This window comes from Microcaecilia unicolor, chromosome 6, assembly GCF_901765095.1.
Source record: "Microcaecilia unicolor chromosome 6, aMicUni1.1, whole genome shotgun sequence".
Lineage (NCBI taxonomy): Eukaryota > Metazoa > Chordata > Amphibia > Gymnophiona > Siphonopidae > Microcaecilia > Microcaecilia unicolor.
Window position 1 is genome coordinate 275,448,275 of NC_044036.1, and position 22,616 is coordinate 275,470,890.

Here is a 22,616-nt window from a genome sequence, read left to right on the forward strand (position 1 = left end):
TCACTGCTAACTGCATAGCATTAGCCAGATAACTTTGAGAACTGCTCGTGGTCTGCCTGTGCACCACTCCGGCACTATCTGGATACTGCTGCTGAAAATCCCTGGATAACTGTAACTGAGGGAAATATCTAGATAATTGGTGCAGTTATCCAGGTGTTTCCTTTTAGGACCCCATATTCGAAGGAAACACCTGGATAACTGCATCAATTATCCAGATATTTCCCTCAGTCAGCAGTAAAAAGTGGCCGGTGCAGTTGTCAACACGCTGCAGCCACTTTTAGCGCGGCGATAAAATGTCTGCCTTTCAATATTTTTTTGTAATGGCCAAATGCTAATTTCCCCATTAGCACATGCCCATTACCATGTGAACCCTTACTGCCACCAATGTAGGATGCAATAAGGACTCCAGTACTACTCCCACACTAATTGGCTAGTGTGCGGTAATGTGCTCTCGTTACCTGATTAGCATAGGCATGTGTACTCTCCACCAGTGTGGGATTAATGCGTGTTAAGCAGAAAACTACCACAAGACGCCTCAGTGTTTCCCGTGGTTGTGCTGTTTTAGTGCACAGTAGGCCCAAGTTAGGTCTACCGTGCCTTAGTAAAAAGGCCCCAAGAGAGCATTTCTATAAGGAGGGTGCCAACATTTAGGGGTCCTTTTACTAAGCTGCAATAAGCGCTAGTACATGCTTACTACAGCTTAAAAGGGCTTACTGAGGGACACACTGAGGCATCCTGCAGTAAGTTCCAAATGTGCGCACGCTACCCACATGCAATTTTTTTTTTTGCTGGGAGGGGTGGAAAATGGATATTTCTATGCTAATCAGTGCATCTACATCACAGTTCATGAACTGATTAGTGAAAATAGGGCTCATGCAGTCATTTTTTTTAAATAGAAAATTGGTCATTTTACTGCTGTAATAAAAATAGCCTTAGCGCATGGAAAAAACCCACATGAGCACCACTTTCTACTACAGCTTAGTAAAGGACCCCTTAGGCATGTACATGACTAGAATACTGTCAGGTATGTGTGTACATATATGCGTAAATGGCAATATTCCAACTATGCACTATTTTATAACTTAGCAGCTTAAATGTGATGGTGCATATTTTGAAGTTGGGTGGAGAATGGGCAGGATCCACAGTTAAATACTTAAATTGTAGAATAGTATAAGTTACACACTTTTTTTTTTTTTTTAGCAATCAGCATTAGCATTTACACCAGCTCTAAGACTAGTGTAAGGATGGTGTCTAAACTATACAGTTAACTAGTATTCTGTACAGGAGGAAAGTAGGCACCTACTTTTCTTCATAGAATAGGCTCCAAACGTGCAGGGCTTCCAAGAGAGGGGGCAGGGGGACCAAAATTCCCCAGGCCTGGCTTCCAAGAGGGCGCCCGGCGCCAGCAAGCTTCATTCTGCCTTCTGAATCTGTCCTCTCTTGCTCCTGCTTGCCACCCATGAACCGGATTATTTCAATTAACGCAGTATCGCGTTAATGCAATTATCTGGGTCCCAACTCCAGTCTTGGCACACCGGAGCACTGGATCAGGATAGGACAGAGTGAGGGAGCAGTGCAACAGTGACTCAGAGACAGAAAGGTGCTGGGGGGTTGTGTGTGCTCGCTGTGGTCAAGTCCTGCCCCGGGTCTGGTGGCCCTGAAAACTTGCATTCCAATAAAAGCATATCCTTAGTCTGTCTTATTGTTTTTAGGATTAGCAAATCCTTGAGAAAAAGCACTCTCTTTCTTCAGACATTATTCACTTTACTTTGTCTCCAAAGAAGACCAAACATGTCATTGGCATTCAGTCTGAACGTACGGTGGTCAGTATCTCTTTAATAAATTCAAACCCACATGTGTACTCACTCAAGTTTTTAATATTTTCCATTCAAAATAGTTTTCCAGACTTTCTGGCATGGTTATCTTAGACACATGGTTCTGTTTAGTAAACTTGTGCCAGCCACACCCACGATGCGGTCAGAGAGCCAGAAGAGAATGGCCTGCAATGTAAGAATACATCAGATTCTACCAGTGACCTATGCCGTAAAGTTTGAATGACCATAAGAGCTGCACATCTGAATGAATCTTTGGTCTACCCCATGGCAAGCAAGAAGTTAAAGTGCTGCTTTTGTCATTGAAAATCAGATAGAGACTGTCCTCCTTTGACGTGGAAAGATATAGTCATGTTATTTTAGATTACTCAACACAGCCTGGGACTAAGAGCAACTTGTGCAGTGTGAGCAACCTGTGTGGTATCAGTATATAACATAGCCTTATTATTTTTAATTTCGTATGTACTGCCAACAAGCTTGAAAGCTATTTGAAGTGATGTGCATTCAGATACAGTGGGTATTTTTCTGTCCCCGTAGGGCTCACAACCTGAGTACCTGAGGCAATGGAGCTTCCTCTGGAAGCTGAAAAAAGGGTAGGAGGGTTTATGATAATTTGGGGAAGGGTCTGGTGGCAGCAGTTATAACACCCAGATGGGGGAGATAGGTTTCATGCTTAGCCGCCAAATTGGTCTTTGCTTCCATCTCCTGCCTTTAATCCATGCTAAGACTACTACTACTACTACTATTTAGCATTTCTATAGCGCTACAAGGCGTACGCAGCGCTGCACAAACATAGAAGACAGTCCCTGCTCAAAGAGCTTATAATCTAATAGTTATCAACAGTTAAGCTCTATTCCAATCAATGTGACAGCCTAAGAGTTTTGCATTTCCCTCCTGTCCAGCCTGATGCAGTGATCTGAATGCAGAATGAACCTGTCATACTCCCACGAGTTAGCACTAATAGGCACTTGCTAAAGGAGCAAGGATTCAAGGGACAAGTAACAGACCTGAAACCCAGTTGCTGGCTTGTTTTAATGGGAAGGTATGTGGAACCTGTCCACCCCTGTGTAGTTTGGGGAAGAAGGCGAGAGGAATTCGTTTAAGGTACCTATGGTAACATCCAGGCATCTTGCAACTTCTAACATATTTACCTTCTGATAATTTCATCACTGCAGAGCTGCAGTGTCTTATCACCTAGCCACCAAAGAGCCTGTAAGTGTTTACCAACTGATTACATCTTGATCACAGTTAACATCTGCTTAAGTGTACCAGCAAGTGAACCGTGCAAGCCAAGCCCTCACCACACTGGTCAGTGGGTTTGTGTAACAAGGAGAATAAGGAGAAGCTGTTTGTAATTTTTGTGCTGTATTGGAGAAAAGGAGAAAGCTATTTTATATAGTTGGCCAACTGTTTGGACTGGTTGAAGCTGTATCCTCATCAGTTGAAGAACGGTAAATGTTCTAGTTTTCAGCAAAGGAACTAGTGTGGTCTCTATCATTGTGTGAAGTATGAAAATGTGATTAAGAGCTTGCTAGGCCTCCTAGGTATATCCTGGTCCCAACAAATTAATAATGTGCACCTCTGTTGTCTACCTATCCTGGGCATAATCTAGGCAGCCACCTACATCACCTTATCAGGGAAGTTACACTTTTAAATATCCTGAAAGCAAGATCCATTGGCGGCTCTGGTGACCTGAAGTTTTACATAAAACAAAGAAATGCAAAACTCTTAGGCTGTCACATTGATTGGAATAGAGCTTAACTGTTGATAACTATATTACAGTTGTTATCCATTCTATGTTGCTTTGTAAACCTGTTATACTATGTAAGCCGCACTGAACCTGCTAATAAGTGGGAAAGCGCGGGGTATAAGTGTTCTAAATAAATAAATAACAAGTGCCATATCCAGCATGCCATTAAAAAAAAACATTTTTTAAGCATGGCACTATCTGGGCATTGCCACACGAAGCAGCCCTTACCGCCACCTCAGTGTATGGCAGTAAGTGCTGCCCACCACATGGCCACATGGTAAGATTTATCATGCCATATGGTCATTTTTTATTGGGGGTGTGTGTGCTTTTTACCCGCTTTGGTAAAAAGGGCCCTGGTGTGTGGGGGCCCTGGTGTGTTACGACCCCCTAACTTTGAATTCCAGAAGGATGCACAATAAGTCCTGCACACCTCTGAAATGGCAGATCCAGGTAGTGAAGCTAATTGTGGGAGCATATGACATTGCCAAGTCCCAGATGGAGCAGTAAGGGGGGTCTTTTACTAAGCTGCGGTAGTGTTTTTAGCTTGTAGTAGAAATAAGCTGGCAATAAACGCCGAGACATCCATTATATTCCTATGGGCGGCTTGGCGTTTACCGCCAGTGATTTCTACTGCAAACTAAAAATGCGTGGCTTAGTAAAAGACCCACCCAAGTGAATTAGGGGCATCTATTATATCTGCTGGTGCAATAATATGTACCATGATATGTGTTGTAGTGTGTGAGGGGTGGCTTCTACTGTTTTGTTTATACGCTACTTGGATTGCCTCTGTAGGCACTTGTGAGTGGTCTATAATCATTTTAAATAAATAATTTCATAGTATGATTTTGGTAACTTGTTTAGGAGCAGAGTGTAGGCAGAGTTCATAAAATATGATAATCTACACACCTATTTATAAAGTTATAAGCAGGAACACTTGCTTATAACTTTATAGAATACGCCGAGCTGCCATGACAGCCCCTAACTCTAGGCTTGGCCATTTATGCCAAGTAAAACTTTGTGTAAATACCATCACCTAAGTTAGGCGCAGAGCAGGTGTATTCTATAACCCTGTGCATAATGTGGTGGAACACCCATAACCTGCCTATTCCACACCCATAGCCATGCTTCCTTTGCATTAGTACGCATTAGAATTTATGCACACCGCTTTGCAGAATACGCTTAACAGGTAGTGCGCGTAAATTCTAATTAATGTCAGTTAGTGCTGATACTTGCTTGTTAACATCCGTTTATCAGCGCTGCTTAGCTTGTTAGCTAATTAAGTTATGCTCATTGTTATAGTATACACTTTGATTTCCACATGGAAATCTCGGCACAGTATATAGAATCTGGGGGATAATGGGCGTCTCGGCCTTTATTGCCAGTTAAAAATGCTACGCACCTTAATAAAAGACCTCCTAAGGCATGTGGATATGCAAATCCAAATTGGTGCAGAGTTTAGGTTTACAAGATCATATCTTACCTATTCTTTCTTCTTCGCATTGGCTTCCAATTTAAAAAGTTACATTTTCGGAGTGCTGGTGTTGGCTTTTAAAGTGTTTCATGACATGGCACTAAGATATGTTTCCGATAAGCTGCCAATTTCTACTCCTAAGCGATCATTACGTTCTCAGAGTGAGAGGCGTTTCCTTTTACCTCCTGCCAGATCCTTTCAGTTAGAGTGTGCTCAATCTCAAGCTTACTCTTATTTCATGACCTGATTGTGGAACAAGGTTCCTTCCTCTGTGAGATCTGTTAATGTCCTTTTAGGATTTTGTAAGGCTGTTAAAACTTAGTTGTTTTAATCTAACAATTTGATGAGTTGAAATTGTCAGCCTGGGACTGTTTTTAATTTAATTTTGTTATATGTTGCACTGTTTTATTCTGTTATGAATGTAATTCTGGAACCCATTCTGGGCACTGTCGGGAGGATGGGCTAAATAATGGAATAAATATATAAAATTTCCAGTTATTGATTGATGCCTTGTTAACTAATTAATTTGTGCATACATCTTCCCTGGGTGCCCAAATTTGAACATCCGACTTGGGCAGCCTATATTGAATCCAAGGGATAATGTGTCTTTATAAAATAGCATTTAAGTGCCCTGTTATGAAATTCCCTCCACATACATACTTTATCCAATTATTCTCTGGGTAATTTTAAAACAAGTCTCTTCTGCAGATAAGCCTCTATTTTGTGTGTATAAATTGGCTCTTAAAATTACCCCCATAGTGAGATAACTTACCAATAATATTGTGTCTTTTTTTGTTTTAACCAGGCAGTAGTGAGAGCTCAGAATTTAGTGAAGAGATGTCTTCAGGGCTTGAAAGGTGGGTCCAAGCATGTTTACATCTTTTTGGTAATGCATTAGGAGCAAGAATGGATTACAATTATTTTGGTTATTGAGCTAAATGAAAACTGTTTCATTATTTAATCAGTCAGTTCTCATAAACTAGAGAGCACAACACCAAGAATGTATTTTATAAAACGTTGTAAGTTTTGTGTTACCCATCCTGGAGGGCTACAAAGAAATCTGGTTTTCAGGATGTCCTCAATGAATATTCCTGCAATTTATGTACAAACAAATTTGGTCATTTTGGAGAAGCAGTCTTCATGGACCCAAGATTAAGACCCAGATACCCCTTGGATGCAGGACTTACTGCTAAGGTTGCTGTGTGTGCTATCATCATCATCACCCTTATCTAAGAGCCAAGTAAAAATTCCAGCATAACATGGAAGATAGTTAAGTTCAAGAAAATCATTATATTAACCCATCTACACTTCTGATTAGAGTTCAGCAGCTATAATCCTTGAGAGCCCTAAAATGTCTGGTTTTTCAGACTAGCTAATATTATTTAAATGTATCTGTTGAATGTCAGCGAAGGGTATCCCATAAATCAGATCTATTTGCAGCTCTTGAGTACTGCAGTTGCTCAACCCCTTTCTCCTGGGAATGCAATGGCCTGTGTTTTGGAATATAACTGTGGTACAGTGTAGCAGTCAGGTAGTTCATGGCCTGTCATATTCCCTTGTCACGTCCTATTCATAAACTATTTTCTGAGTTACAGAAAAACGTTTTGTATGTTCTATATAACTGAATGGATGTGTTAAGAACACATTTAGGACCAGATTCAGTAAATAGCACTCAAAATTGGATGCTGAAAAAAATCAGCGCTAAGTGAGGTTATATAAAGGGCTCACTCCCTTTACAGAATCGTGCTTAGCACTAATTCCCACACCTTTTAGGTGTTAGACTTAGGCCTGCTAAAACCTGGTGTAAATGCTGACACCTAAGTTAAGCGCATTGAGGTCATATTCTATAACTACGTGCGCAACTTTTCTGAATGCCCTTGACACGCCCATGGCCTCTTCCCCTTTTCAGTTATGCGCTAGTAGAGTTAGGTGCCATGACTTACAGAATAGCGTGCAGCCAGGGGTGCATGCCAATTAATTTCAGTAATCTGCTGTTAGCACCCAATTCTTGACAGTTAAGGGCTCATTACTCAAATTGCTTGCGCCTAAATTTGGTCATGCAAATCTGGGCGCCATATATAGAATCTGGGGGTTAATGCAAAGTAACTGTAAATTGTCATATTAGTAGATACCAGATCAGAACTAGAATGTTTTTGAAACACCACTTAAATTGGACTGTATCTAAATGGCCTATTCCTGTATGGTGCACTGTACCATACAGAGAATTACTGTTTCACCATCATGTGTCTTCAGAGTGTACTGCATGAAGAAATTCTGTGTATGACATATCTTTGAATCCCTTGCATTTTTGGAAGCATCATTAGTTCACACTACTTCCTTGATTGCCTTTGCCACTTTTGATGTATTCCTTGTTCCTCCATTTTGGTGGTCAACACCTACCTTTGCCATCCTGTGTGACATCTTTCAAAACAGTTGTTGTATTGCCTTTGTTAAATCCAGTTAAAGAACAGTAAGGTACAGCAACGAAACTTGAGAAACAACCTTTGGTGGGGGGGGGGGGGGGGGGAGGTAAAAGTTGGATCCCACAGTTCCTCCCAGTACTACCTTACAAATGGTATTATATGCTATTCTATTTTGACTGCCGCTGATGTGCTCAATTCTTCTCTGCCGGGTCCCGCCCCCACAGAAAGTGCTGGATCAGGGTACATGCTGCCCTTCTGTTGGAAATGAGTGCTTGTTCCGGGTGGATCCAGCCATTTTGTAGGGATTAGGTGCTGGATCCAGCCCTTGTGGGAATGAAGCTGGATCCAGATGAATCTTATCCTTTGGGTGGGAATAAGTGCTGGATCTGGGTGGATCCAGTCCTTCTTGTGGAGTTGAGTGCTGGATCTCAATGAATCTGACACTTTTGGTAGAATTGGGTACAAGATCGTGGTGAATGTAGCCCTCTTGGAAGGATTGGGTGCTGGATACGGGTGGATTCATCCTGTCTGGTGGGAATGAGTGCTGGATCCAGCCCTTCAGAGGAAAATGAGTGTTGGATCTGGATGGATCCAGCCCTCCTGAGGTGGATACAGCCAAAGAGGAGCTTCTGATGGGGATGAGTGCTGGATCCAGCCCTTCTGAGGCGAATGAGTACTAGATGGGGGTTGATATAGCACTTCAGAAGAGGATGAGTGCTGGATCTGGGTGGATCATGTTTGTTGCATCCAGGTAGATACAGCACTTTGGTGGAGGATAAGTGCTGGATCTGGGTAGATCCAGCCCATTGACTTGGATTATATAGTGGCTCTGTCCTTCCAGTCCTGCCCCCATCATTTCCATAATGTGTCCACTCCCTTCCCAGCATTTTATAATGCATCAATTTTCTTCCCCTGCTCCATCCCACAGTTTTTAAATGTCTCTCTTTCTTTCTTCATGGAGGCTAATTTGTATCCAGCTTAAGCCCTCCCTCTCACTTCTCTTCCACCCCTGGGAAGGAGCTTCCCCTCTCCCCTCCTCCACGTTTTCACCTGCCATTAGATTTCCTCTCTCTTAGAAGCAACAAACTCAACTGAAAAATGAGAATCAAGCAAGGCACACTGTGCTGTTTTGACTGATGCTGATGCTTTCGGTATGCGGTAAATCCCTTTGCTGTCCTGTTCAGTCACTTTTTGGCAGGCCACACCCTCATAGGAAGAGAACAGCGCATCAGAGGGGTTGGAACCTGCCAGAGAAGAACCGAACACTCCAGCGCTGGGGCACATCGTATACGAAAAGATTCAGCTGCAGTCAAAACAAAACAGTGATCTGTTTTTAAGATCATACTCTGAGGATCCAGGAGATCCAGAAAATCCAGGAGATCATCTTTTACCCGGACCTACAACCTTCTTTTTTGTATGTGTGTGTGCATATATCCTATATAATAAAAAGCACCTCCAACGTTCTAAAGCTGGCAGCGTGGACAAAAACATTGAAGCATTCAAGCTTCTGTATCCATCTGCTAACATGATGACGTCACCCACTACCAGCAGCGTCAGCAGCGACAGTGCCCAATCAAAGCATAACAGCGCCAGCAAACTCTAACATAGTAAAAAAACAAAAACAAAACTGCCAAAGGCTCAAAAACTTCTTCAAACAAAGAAAGAAAAGGGCCATCACTGCCGGTAACAACGGATTCACCCACACACACGCGCCTTCTCTACCCCCACCCCCCAAGTCTGCATCTCGCCGGATCCACCCAAAGGCCGAGAGGTTGCAGCATCCAGCGCCCCCTCCCCTGCTAGCTCAACTAAACCCCCGTCTCCCACCGAGCTAATAGGGAAAAAAACATGCGGAAAGCCAAGGTAGGAATGGGGAAACGGATGGGGGGAAGGGACAAGACGGGGGAAATGGGGGGAGGGGTACATGATGAAGGAAGAGATTTCAGACATTAATGGAATGGGGAATTGTGGGGAGGGGGCAGATCGGGGAGAAGGATACAGATGGGATACAGGGTGGAGGCAGAGATGGATGGGGAGGGGGGTGGGGGCGCTATGCAGCAAAAAGAAAAGAGGGGTGAGATAACGACTCTTACCAGTTCGTGGCGCTCTCTTCCCGGATCACATCCTCATAGGCAGCCAGCTGGACTGGCCGGTGCGTGCTAAAACTGACAGTGGCCATAGCGGGCGGTGGCTGCCTAGCTCCGAGCTGCGGGAAAAATGCGGGGAGACCGGGAGGAGGGGCGGGGCAAGGGATACCGAGGGCCGGAGCTTGGAGAGGCTAGTGGAGGGGCGAAGCTAGGGAGAAACCAGAGAGGGGCGGAGTCCTAGAGACTAAAGGCGGAGAGAATGGGAGGGGCAGAGCCACATTGAGACCAAAGAGAGCAAAAAGGAGGAGGGGTGGAGTCAAGGAGAACTGAACCGTAGTGGAGTCAGGGGCGGAGCCAAAAAAGACCAAAGGGAGCAAAAAAGAGGAGGGGGTGGAGTCACGGGAGATCTGAAAAAAGTGGGGTGGAGTCAGGGGTGGAGCTACAGGTCGTACATAGGACTGAAAATGACACGGCTGAAAATCCTGGACCCTGAGAGATTATGATTCTGTCAGACTCCAGTGGGTTCAAATCTGATAGTGTCCATTGTGAAAGATGAGAAAATGTAGTAGGATCATCGCCTAAATTCTGTCTTGAATCGTTAAGAACATCTCTCTGCATATAAAATAGTCAAGTCACAACAATTAGTTCATGGGGGGAGGGGGGTCCCTAAGACCAGAGAGGGGGAGAGGGGGGTCCCTAAGACCAGAGAGGGGGAAAGGGGGTCCCTAAGAACACAGAGAGAGGGGGAAAGGGGGGTGCTCAGAAAAGTGGGATAGGAGAGGACACTCACTGTCTCACATACGCACACTCATTCTCACATACACACACTAACAGACACACTCGCACCCACTTCCACTCTGTCCCACACACACACACTTGCACATTCAATCTCTCTCTCTCTCACACAGTCACTCTTACAGACACTCTCTCAAACATACACACTCCGCGGAAAACCTTGCTAGCGCCCATTTCATTTGTGCCAGAAACGGGCCTTTTTTACTAGTAGATATATAATTTTAAGTAGAGCTAGTGTACTGCACCTATAAATCAGAATTTACCAAAGCTGAAAAAAGTCAGTATTCAGCTTTTAATAAAGTAGAGAGGTGTGGTAGCCGTGTTAGTCCACTCTTAAAGGAATCAAACAAAATAAAACATGGAAAAGAAAATAAGATGATACCTTTTTAATTGGACATAACTTAATACATTTCTTGATTAGCTTTCGAAGGTTGCCCTTCTTCGTCAGATCGGAAATAAGCAAATGTGTTAGCAGATAGTATATATAAGAGAAACATCAAAGCATTACTTTGACAGTCTGACAGAGTGGGAGGGTGGGGTATGCATGGGGACATCAAAGCCCCCCACCACCAGCTACCACCACTGAGACTACGTTCATGAAAACATGAGATAAGCTCAGAAGATCCCTAAGGGAGTGGAGGGATTAGAGAGTCGGGATGGGCAGGCTGGGTGGGACATATGGTCTTATGTTTCTACTAGCCGTTGAGCCCGTTAAAACGGGCTAGTATGGGGTTTTGGCAAGGCCCACTCCCCTCGCCGCTGCCCCTCCCCCCGAGTCGCCGCTACCGGTCCCCGGAGTCGCCACCACCACCCTGCACCCGGCTCGGGACCCTCCTCTTCGGTATTGAACTTACATTGGCGAAACGCAGGCAGCACGCAGATCAGCTGAGCTCCGTCGGCCTTCCTTCTCTGCCTGTGTCCCGGCCCTTGTGTGACATAACGTCGGCGAGGGCGTGACACAGGCAGGGAAGAAAGGGCAACGGGAGCTCAGCTGTTCTGCGTGCTGCGTTTCGCCGATGTAAGTTCAATACTGAAGAGAGTGCTCGGCCCGGATGGAGGGGGGGTGCGGCGGCGGCCTCGGGGGGGGGGAGCGGTTAGCGGTGACCTTGGGGAGGGGAGCGGTAGCGATGTCGGCGGCTTCGCACAGTTTCCCTCTCTGTCCCGCCCCCGTCATCACGTATTGAACGCGGGGGGCGGGACAGAGAGGAAAGTCTCTACTGCGGCATGTTGCGAGTGAGTACAGTCACTCGCCATTTATATGTTTGATGAAAGGAAAACAGATAAACTGTGCCATTGTTCACTTCAATACTGCAAAAAATCATGGGCCCAATATTCAAACATACTTGTTTGAAAATGGATAAGCAAGCACCTTGATATACAGATAAGTGCCACTGACTATGGATATTTGTTGACTTTCTGTGGCACTATTTCCGCTGAAAAATCATTACGGACCACCCCAGCACTATGTAAATAGGCAGGGTGGTACGGGGCAGAGCATGGGTCAAAGCAAAAGTTATCTGGTTAGTGGCAACATCGCTGTCTTAACTTTATCCCATTGTTTATCCAAATAGTGAATTGATATCACTGCTATCTAGACAACACTAGCACATCCTACTTTATCTGTATACACCTTGTATTCTGTAACTGCTTAGGCACCTAAGCACAGTTACAGAACTGGCGCGAAGTGTGGCTTTGTACTAGGCTGCGCAATTGGTTTGTTATTTGCTAAAACCACTTACGAATTCTATCAAGTATTATAGAAAAAATTGTACAGAATTAGAGAGAATTAAAAGTCTTTTAATTACTCACCCACCATCACAGCATCCGACATCAGTTTAAGGTTATAACAAACTTACAACAATCTAACATCATTACCTCTGGTAATTATAAATAATTAGACTAATTAGATAAGAGAAAAAGAAGGAAGGAAAGAGTTTGTTCCTCATACAAGGTCACAGAATAGAGAGAAAGCAGAGAATAAATGAAAGAAAGATTCATAGTTATAGAGAATTAGTTTCCATCAAGTGGGGGGAGTAAAACCCCTCGGGAAAACCATAGGCCATTGGACGGATCTGAAACTCTCCTCCAAGCCTAGTTTTCAGGAGTTCCTTTGTCTGCAGCATGGTTTTATAAGCTGTTGTGAGCATCCACCTCTCCTCTACCCTGGACCAATCATAGGTGCTGCATATGGGCTGGAGACTTGTAATTGGACTTTTATATGTGCTGGAAGCTTGCAATTGGTCCTTGCTATTCCTCTTCTCAGTAACTTATTTTCATAACAGGATATACCAGGTATCTGAATTGCCTTAGCAACATGAGACCCCATCAGAGCATGTGACCAGCCAGAAATGCTTTCATGTGGCTGATAGGAAAAAGAGAGATGGGGATGGGAAATAGTGCAGTATACCTAAATAAACTTTATAGCTTATAGCTAAAAATTATAGACATGTGGCGCCTAATCTATGGTAAAAACCAAATAGCAAATAAAGCACGTGAGCCCATACAGCCTACATAATGGGTGGCAGTAAGTGCACACATGTAATTTTTTTTAAACTGCTGCTTGGTATGGGCAACATTAGCATATGACCATTAATACAAAAAATATAAAAATCGTCCATCATTTTACTGCTGCAGCAAAAAAAGGTCTTAGCATATGGAAAAAAGGGGGAAGGGAATGGGACTTGATATACTGCCTTTCTGTTGGTTTTTGCAACTACATTCAAAGTGGTTTACATAGTATATACAGGTACTTATTTGTAGCTGGGCAATGGAGGGTAAGTTACTTGCCCAGAGTACAAGGAGCTGTCAGTGGGAATGGGACCCCAGTTCTCCAGGATCAACGTCCACTGCACTAACCACTAAGCTACTTCTCCACTCCAAGGGTGCACTAAAGTCACTTTTTACCTCAGCTTAGTAAAACAGCCCCTTAGATAGCAAAAGCTAGGCCCCCCAATTCATTTGCTTTAAGGTTCAACATAAGGCACCAAATCTATATTAGGCACCTTACCTTTTTACTATGCTCTCTTTCTGCTCCTTGAGGACAGGCATAGCAACTCACACCAGACAAAAAGCTAGAAGACCTTTGGCAGAGACACTGGTGGAGAGTCAGGAACTTCCTTGTATACCACTAGACAGGAAGTGATGTGATCAGTCAGCACCCTTTTGCAAGGCGATAAAAGGAAGTGTTAAGTTTCAGGGAAGTAGAAGAGAGTCTTTTGGCATGGAATGCTGCTGGAGACCACAGAGAACGGTGATGGGTGTGACAGATGGTTTCCAATGCAAACTGGCTATCTTGGGGGCATTCTGGGGAGCAGAGTCAACACTTGGCCAGTTAAATGCTGATAATCAGCACTTAACCAGCCACGATAATCGCACAAATAGGCCCATATAAAAGTCAGTCCTCGTTTTAGCTGCTCACCATAGCCAGTAAGGCTGAATATCGCACTTAGTCAGCTATGTTTCCACTGGCTCCATAAATATGGAAATGTAATACCAGAGCCCAGTTAGAATAGGGGTGAAGAATGGGGTCATATGATCAATTCTCCTGGTGCTGGCTATGATTCTAATAGTGATGTTATGAATGTCCCTGAAGGGTCTTCAAGGAAGAGGCAGGACAGCCAATATATTAAACCAATAGTCTAGTGTCAAGATAACTAACACTACATCACCGTTTGGAAAACTGTCAACTGTTAAAAACATATTAAACTCTTAAGATGGTGCATCTAGAATCAAAGAATAACCCAAGCTTTAACATTTGATCCAATCAGTATTTTCTATCCATGTAAAGTGAGGAATGCAGGTAAAACTTGACCACTATACGTTTAGTCTTCCTCAAATTCAATGCTCATTTATTATGGGTCATCCAATGCTTTATGGACTTGAAGGGCACCTAAATATAGGCACCAATTGCATGCATTAATTTATAGAATAGTCACACTTCCGTGCATGAATGATGTCACAAATTGGCATTTATGTGCATATGTACTAGATGGTATTCTATAAAATTGGTGCACTAGTCACATGCCAGCCATTGTTCAGCATTATTTAACCAGCTCCTGGCAAGTTTAAATAGCATTTAGCCAGCTAACCGCTAATATTGAGTTGGAGCTAGCCGGTTATCTCTACTGAATATTTGTGGTTAACCCATAGCAGCTAACCAGCTATATCACGCAATATAGCCAGCTACCCATGAATATTGAAGCGCTGGCCGGCTAAGTTTAGCAGCCAAATCAGACCGCCTAAATATCTTTGGCCATCGTAAACTTAACCAGCCAGCACTGAATATTCACTTAGGGATCCATTTACCAAGCAGTAGTAAAAGAGGGGCCTACGCTAGCATCAGTGCAAATTTTTTCATGCACTGAGGCCTCCTTTTATCGCAGCAGTTAAGAGGCTGTCCATTTGTGGGAAAAAGAAATGGCAGTGCGGTAAGTAAACCACTTACCGCACGGGCATTTTGTTGGGGAGCCCTTACCACCACCCATTTAGATGGTGGTAAGGGCTCCCGTGCTAACCCAGTGGTAAACGGGCAGCAATTACCGCCAGTTAATTTCTGGTGCTACAAAAATAGGACATATTTTGTAGCGCTGGAAATGACATGCTAGGGGTGGGAACTACCACCTGGCGGCTGCTCTAGCCAAGCGGTATTTCAAGCTGGTTAAGTTTGGCCAGCCCACCCCCAAAAAAAAGGATATTTAATGCCATTCACTAGAAATAACTGACATTGAATAGCCTGGGTAAGCGCCAATCGTGGTAACCTATGCAGGCTGCCATCTGCAACTGCTATCGGGCCCATGGTGTGTAACAGCAAATGGGCTATACCAGTGGAGAGATCACAGCATGTCATGGGCATTCCATCTAGCAATGCACACACCTTTCAGAATAGTATCAGATCATGCATTGCAAGGCACATGTAGTTGTACCAGCTTATGCCTGCCATTGACCTGGCTTAAGCTGTCATGCTTAAGTTTTGGCACACCAAAGCGCTTTGCACTACTATTCTATATAACTGGTTAGGTGCGCTTAAGCCTGTTACAGAATCGGCACTAAGTGTGCTTCTTTGCCATGCCTATATTTAGGCACTACTTTATAAAATTACTACTACTACTATAGCGCTACTAGACGTATGCAAATTTACCTCCTTAATGCCAGAAGTGTCTGGGTCACAGTAGTATCAACAGACACAAAAAAAATCATTTTTATCAGCATATAATATATAGTTAACCCCACAAGTAGAAAGCAATTTTAAAGGTGCAGTCTCCAAAATAGTAAACAATATTCTAAATGAGGTCTCACCAGACTCTTATACAGGGGCATTTTTTCCCTACAGGCCATATACATCACCTTTTCCACCTGTTTGGTCATTATCAGGGGTGTCTGTCCTATTGCAGATTTTGGTGTCCTCTTACTTTTATGTACTTTCCTTTCAGAAAGGTTTCTTGCCCTTACAATAGCTCCTTTTAGTTTTTCTACTTCTTCCAGATGTTCCCATCCAGACAACAACTCTTTGAGTTAATCCCCCATCTGAATAAAGTTAGTTTTTTTAAAGTCCAGAACATTCACTTTTGAATGAACGACCTCCACACCTATCTTAATATTAAAGCACACCATTCAGTAATCGCTGGATGCCAGATGATCACCCACTATAACATCAGAAACACTCTCCCCAAGCACTAGGTTACTGGAATAGTTCTCCCTTTAGAGAATCCAGGATCTCCCTACCTCTAGGAGACTCCACAATAGGGATACCCCAGTCAACATCTGGCATATTAAAATCACCTGTTGGTAGTACTTCCCCTTTCACAGCTATATTTTGAATGTCTTCAATTAAATCTCTGTCCATTTCTTCTGTGTGTGAAGGAGGCCTGTATATTACACTAATATAAATATATTTTCCATTCCCTCTTCCCAGACTAACCCACAGTGCCTCTTCCTTACCCAATAGGTCCTGCAGTTGTGTGGCTTAATATTATCTTGAACATATAATGCCACATGCTCCCTTCCTTCCTTTCTTCCTACCTTGTGTTTCCTGAACAGATTATAGTCTGGTATAACTATATCCCACTGAGATTTGGCAATAAAGCCTTGCTGTTCCCCGAAGCAGGAACCGATATCCCCGACGTTATGACCCCGAATCTCTCCAAAGTAGACTGAGAAGTGGTGGGAACCCCAGCCGTGTTCGAGGAGGACAGCACCATGGCTTTGCCTTTCTTCTTCCCCATTCTCTGGGGAGCGCGCCTACTTCTTCAGGTATTCTGGTGTAAAACAGGAACTCAATTAACGTACATCCTCCCTCGACGCCATCTTGGATCCTCCAGTTTGGGAAACTGTTTGTCTGGTTTCTCCTCAGAGTCCTGTCTGATATGGATAACCCTTCAGCATAGCCCTCTGAGTCATTGAAATACGGAAGCCCTCCACGACTTACAAGGTGGTGTCCCTTTGGAGGGGTCTTCTCCGGATATTTTCTTACCTCAAAGAAAATGTTGGAGAGGGAGATTTAGACCCCATGAAGCGCAAATTTATTCTCGTCAAACAAATGTTCAAAATGAACACACTTCTCTCTATTGTTATCTACCTGACAAAAGAGACTGATCGTTGGATCTCAGTGGTGCTTAACATATTTTTCATTTCATTACAACTGCAGTTAATTCTTTCATTCTACCCTGCAGGATGGTAATTACCAATACAAGGTTCTCCCTTTTGGATTTTTTTCCCCAGGGTACTCAACAAATGTCTCGTAGTAGTGGCTGCTCACTTGCACAAACAAGGCTTCCTGTTGTTTCCATACCTCTACAATCGGCTTCTAGGGGCCTCATCGTGAAATTTGATTATCTTCCCTGAGGGACAAAACATTGCATGTTCAAGCTCTGGGCTTTCTCATATTTTTATGTCAAATGGAAACCCTTCAAGCTACAGAAAATCTCTTTCATAGGAGCACTTCTGGACAGAAACCAAGTGAAGTCTTTAACTAGACAGACAGCAAAGCTGTTCAGTCAGATCTGAAGATTGTGTTCTCTGTAGGTCACAGTCAGTTTCAGTTTTACAGGTGCTGAATGGCATGGTCTCTACAGTATACATAGTAGCTCTTGCTAGGCTCAAGATGAGAATGCTGGGTGCCGCTATCTGGATAAGTGCTGGCGAGAAGAATATTCACCTACCCTTGCTCTGGATAAGTGCTGGCGAGAAGAATACTAACCCTTGCTCATACCTCTCCTACTCCCTTCACCCTTGTCCTTCTCTACCTTCCTATCTCTTTTGTTGTTCTGCTATACTTTTATTTTCTTTATCAATATTCTGTAATCCCTATTACAATGTAAGCCGCATTGCACCTGCTTTGAGTGGGAAAGTGCGGGGTACAAATGTAGTAATAAATAAATAAATAAATATACACAGAAGAACCGAAGCCCTTGCAGATCCAAGGATACACAAGAAAACAGTAAAGGTGACTCAAATTAATGCACAGACGATGATTTCCAAGCATCCCCAGTTTTATTGTCCCACAAACAAGACTCGACACGACCGCTTTGATGTCAGTATTGTGAGAGCAGGCAGGTGAAAAGGGATCACGGAAGTCACGAGGAAAGGGGGTGCAGAGAGCAGGGGAACCCCAGCAGGGCAGATTTCATAATCACCACTCCGGCATTCAGAAAGCCGGACTACCGGAGGCTGAAAGGCTAGCAGAGTTAAGGAAGAAGGGAAGGAACTACCATTCCCAGAATCCCTCTATTCCCCACCTGGCTGTGCAGGAGCTAGGGAAGGAGATAGAAGATTGGGAAATGGTTTCTGAGGAAGGTAATGAGGGCCAGCTGGAGAGGTTGGGGTTGGAGGAAGCTGGGGAGGAGGATAAAATGGAGGTTGCTGAAGGACTAGAGGAGGAGCAGATGGAGATTGGGGCTTGGGCCCAAACCAGGAAAGATATTGTGAGGGGGTGGCTGGCAGCTCCTTGGAGACAGTGGTGGAAGACCGGAGGAGAGAGGCTGAGGCACTGGGGAAGGTCTCTACTAAAGAGGGGACAGGTGCTGGCCTCAAGAAAGAGACAGGAGCTGAGTACAATGCGAACCCCAGCATAACCAAGGTGGGAAAAGTGCTGTTTATCTGTGCTGTAAGATGAAGCAGGAATAGCTGTATAAACTGTTTGATACTGGAAAGTGCTGGGGCTACAAAATACAGAGCTGCTGGGTTGCCTTTCTGGATATGCTCTGTTCCAAAGAGAAGTAATTTTGGTTAAAAGGAGTGAAGTTATATGGACTGTTTAAACCCTGAATGAGACTGTGGCAGCAAACCTTAACAACCTGGGATTAAGGTGTTTCCCTTTGTGTTTATGGTGAATGGAAGCAAGAAAATAAAGGGTTTTTTTTTCTAATAAACGTTTTGCCTTGATTGAGCCTCTTTGGAAACTAGAGGGAGGAGGAAGTCCTGCGAGCTCTCAGGGGATCTGGCGCTGAGTCCCAGAACAGGCCATGGTGGTGTGGAGCGAGGCAACAGTCGTGTGAGGAAGGAAGCTAAGCAGGGTTGAGCCTGGCTGGGCCCTGGAAGGGGGACCCAGCTACATTTGCAAAGCAGAACTTAGACAACATAGTTGCATATTCTTGGCACTGCACAATTCCCGCCAAGGTTAATGTTAAAGACAGACATATTTTACAGCAATAGCAGTCTTCATGATCAGACAAGACACCGATTGGAGACTCTGAGGTAGGCCAGATAGGCCAAAACACGGCCATGTCAAGTTTGTTTGTGGGACAATATAACTATATCCCAGTCATGGTTCTCTTTGAACCGTGTCTCCGTGACCACTGAATCTAAATCTGTCTCTTCCATCACAGCCTCTAGATCCAAAACCTTATTTCCCATACTACGGACATTAGTATATTCTGCTTTCCAGACATTGCCCCTTTTTCCCATTTGTGTAACCTGAAGGCTTATACTTACTTGGGGGCTTTAGTCACCCAGCCCCAGCAATTCTAGTTTAAAGCTCTGTTCAGTAGGTTAGCCAGTCTGCTGCTGAAAACACTTCTTCCCTTCTTTGATAGATAGATGCCACCTCTCATAGGACAGCAGCCCTTAGAATAGCATCCCATGGTCCTGGAAGCCAAAATGCACAGCTACATATTCATCTCCAGGATGCAAGCTTCACTGCCTTGGCCTTTACCCTCAACAGGGAGGATTGATAAGAACACCACCTGTGCGCCTGTCTGCTTAACCTTCTCTCTCAGAGCCATGAAGTCACTTTTGATATGTTAGGAGGGGTATTTAGCAGTATCATTTGTGCTGACATGGATGAGCAGCATCAGATAATAGTCATTAGGCTTGATGAGTCTCAGCAAGCTTTCTGTAACATCTTGATTTTTGGCACTTGGCAGACAGCATATTTCCTGGGACATCATGTATTGGTCTGCCGATGGATGCCTCCATACCCCTCAGAAGGGAATTGCCAACTACCACTACCTTTCACCTCCTAGTGGTCACTGATCCAGAAACTTTGGGGACTCTCAGCTTTGGTTCTTCCTCTCCCTGGCATGTTTTCATCTGGTCCACTTCCAGCACTGCAAACCAGTTCTTCAGTTCCAGGATAGATAGAGTCATGATATCGATCCTGTAAGGTCTCGTGATCAGAATCCAGTTGTCTTCTTTCAGCACAACTGCTTCTTCTCTACTACTGGAAATCTTTCATGCTTCATGAAGCATTTCATCAATGTATTTCTCATTTTCATGGATGCATCTCAACCTTGGGCCTTCAGGATTGAGAAAAATGTAGTGCTTTAATATGACAAAGACCCGACGCGGGCCGTGTTTCAGCATACAACCGCCTGCATCAGGGGTCAATAAACTCCAATTGGTCAACTTGCGAACTATGGCGCAAGAGGTAAGTAAAACAATCGGGGTAGAACTCCAATAAACTCCTATTGGTCAACTTGTGAACTATGGCGCAAGAGGTAAGTAAAACAATTGGGGTAGAACTCCCGTTGTGTGAACAGCTCGTCTGTATTCGCAAAGACGCCTGGAGGCAGCTTTGTTGTACAGTTAGGCTGGCGCTGCCCGACGGAGGGAGGGGAAAGAAGGCCCATTGGGTGCCGGAGAAACCTGCAGCGGTGGCTTGGGGAGGGGGGGGTTCAGGGCAGTGGGTAGCCAGACAGCCAATTTTGGGGAGAGGGGGGAGAGAGAAAATTTTGTGCCCACCCACTTTGTGCTCAGGCCCACCAAAAATTGGATGTCTGGCTACGCCACTGGCCTAATTCACTAATCTATTTTCCTCATAGACATATGGGAGGAGGTATTATTTTATTAAGGAATTTTTATGCATATGTATACATTTATAAAATTCCAACCAGCATAAAAGTATGTGCTATGACATGATTGTGCATACTTTGCCACTTTGCCAATAGACATCACCAGGGCACAGTTTGAGCAGAGCATAGGTGGAGTTCACAGGTACATGCATGGATTAAAAAATAGGCTAATTCAGGGGCTGACCAACAGTGGTCTGGCCCCCAGGCACTAAGGGTGATCTGGGCCCCTCCTGCTGCTGCTGCCCCCCCTCCTGCACACCACAGTCCCCCGAGCCTCAGTGGCCCTTCTCGGTCCTACCTTGAAGGGCCCTGGTGGTCTAGTGGCTTCTTTGGGGGCAAGAAAGAACCCCACTCTTTCCTACTCACTACTGCTATTCTGCCCGGTGCTGCCATGTTTTCAAAATGGCGGCCAAGACTTTCTGTAGTAGTCCCACAAGACTGCCGCAGTGAGTCTCAGCAGCCATTTTTAAAACACTGCAGTGCAGGGCAGAAAAGAGTGTTGTTCTTTTCTGCCCCCCCCCCCCCCCAGAGAGGCCATTAGACCACCAGGGCACTTCAAGGTAGGGTTGTAGTGTGTGGCGGGCAACCGGGCAGAGCCTCTGGGCCTTCGGGCACTGCCCAGTTGCCCAAATGGTCAGTCTGCCCTGGGATAATTAATTTATGTACCTGAATAATCTAGGCATGAATATTTACACCTGCTTTAGAGTAGGTGTAAATGTCTATCCAGCTTATTTTCGAAAGAGAAAGACGCCCATATTTCGACCCAGATCGGGAGATGGGTGTCTTTCTCCCATGGACGTCCAAATCGGTATAATCGAAGGCTGATTTTGGGCGTCTTCAACTGCAGTCTGTCACGGAAACGGCCAAAGTTGACGGGGGCTTGTCGGAGGCGTGGTGAAGGCGGGACTGGGGCGTGTTTATCGGCCGAGGAGAGATAGGCGTCCTCGGCCGATAATCGAAAAAAAGGCGTTTTTAGTGCGAATTTGGGTCACTTTTTTGACCCTTTTTTTTCACGAACAAGTCCCAAAAAAGTGCCCTAACCGCCCCCAAAACCCACTGTACCCACATCTAGGTGCCCCCCTTCAGCCATAAGGGCTATGGTAATGGTGTAGAGTTGTGGAATTGGGGGGGGGGGGATTTGGGGGCTCAGCACCCAAAGGAAGGGAGCTATGGACTTCAGAGGTAGTTAACTGTTTATTTTAAGTTGTTGCAAGTGCCCACTAAGGTGCCCGGTTGGTGTCCTGGCATGTGAGGGGAACCAGTGCACTACGAATCCTGGCCCCTCCCACGAACCAGTGCCTTGGATTTGGTTGTTTTTGAGCTGGGCGCCTTCGGTTTCCATTATCGCTGAAAAACGAAACCACCCAGCTCAAATCCGTACAAATCCGATGCATTTGCCGGGCACAAACCATATTATCGGAAAAAAGATGGACGCCCATTTTTTTCGAAAAACCGGTTTGTCCCGCCCCTTCACGTACCCGTTCTCGGAGATAGACGCCCATGGAGATGGACGTTCGCGTTCCATTATGCCCCTCCACGTCTGCAAGGTAGGCATGATTTCTGCCACCTACCCTAGTATTAGTCTCTTATAGGTGCGCTTATGTGTCTTAATAAAGTAGCACCTAACTTGCACTCTTAAATCAGACGCCTTGTTATGAACTTACTCTTGAAACAGGGGACAAGCGCCATGCCCTCATAAGAAGTTTTTCAAGTTTTCATTTGAATTCAGTTCCATAGGGAAAAAATAGTAATTCATAATCGTCATGTCTGGATTTTTGTTTAAAATTGCATAACCTTAGAGGCTTTTATTAAGGCTAGACCTGATTCAAAACAGCTACATTCTCTGCTCATCCTTGCTTTGTAACATTCAACCTCTGGTTAGTTTGTCTGAGGATTAAGAACTGAAATCATAAGAAAATTCTGGAAATAGGTTTGTAATATGTGCTCACCAGTGCCTCCTTTTATTTTTTTT

At 44.5% G+C, this 22,616-nt stretch overlaps 1 protein-coding gene across 3 annotated transcripts in view; it reads left to right on the plus strand.

The window, feature by feature from the left end:
• Window positions 1-22,616, plus strand: part of RALGPS1 (Ral GEF with PH domain and SH3 binding motif 1) — a 777,507-nt gene that overhangs the window by 707,987 nt on the left and 46,904 nt on the right. For all 3 annotated transcript variants that reach the window (XM_030207496.1, XM_030207498.1, XM_030207497.1), the window contains exon 15: window positions 5,859-5,910. In XM_030207496.1, the coding sequence (XP_030063356.1) occupies window positions 5,859-5,910 (52 nt within the window). The remainder of the gene's footprint in view (window positions 1-5,858; window positions 5,911-22,616) is intronic.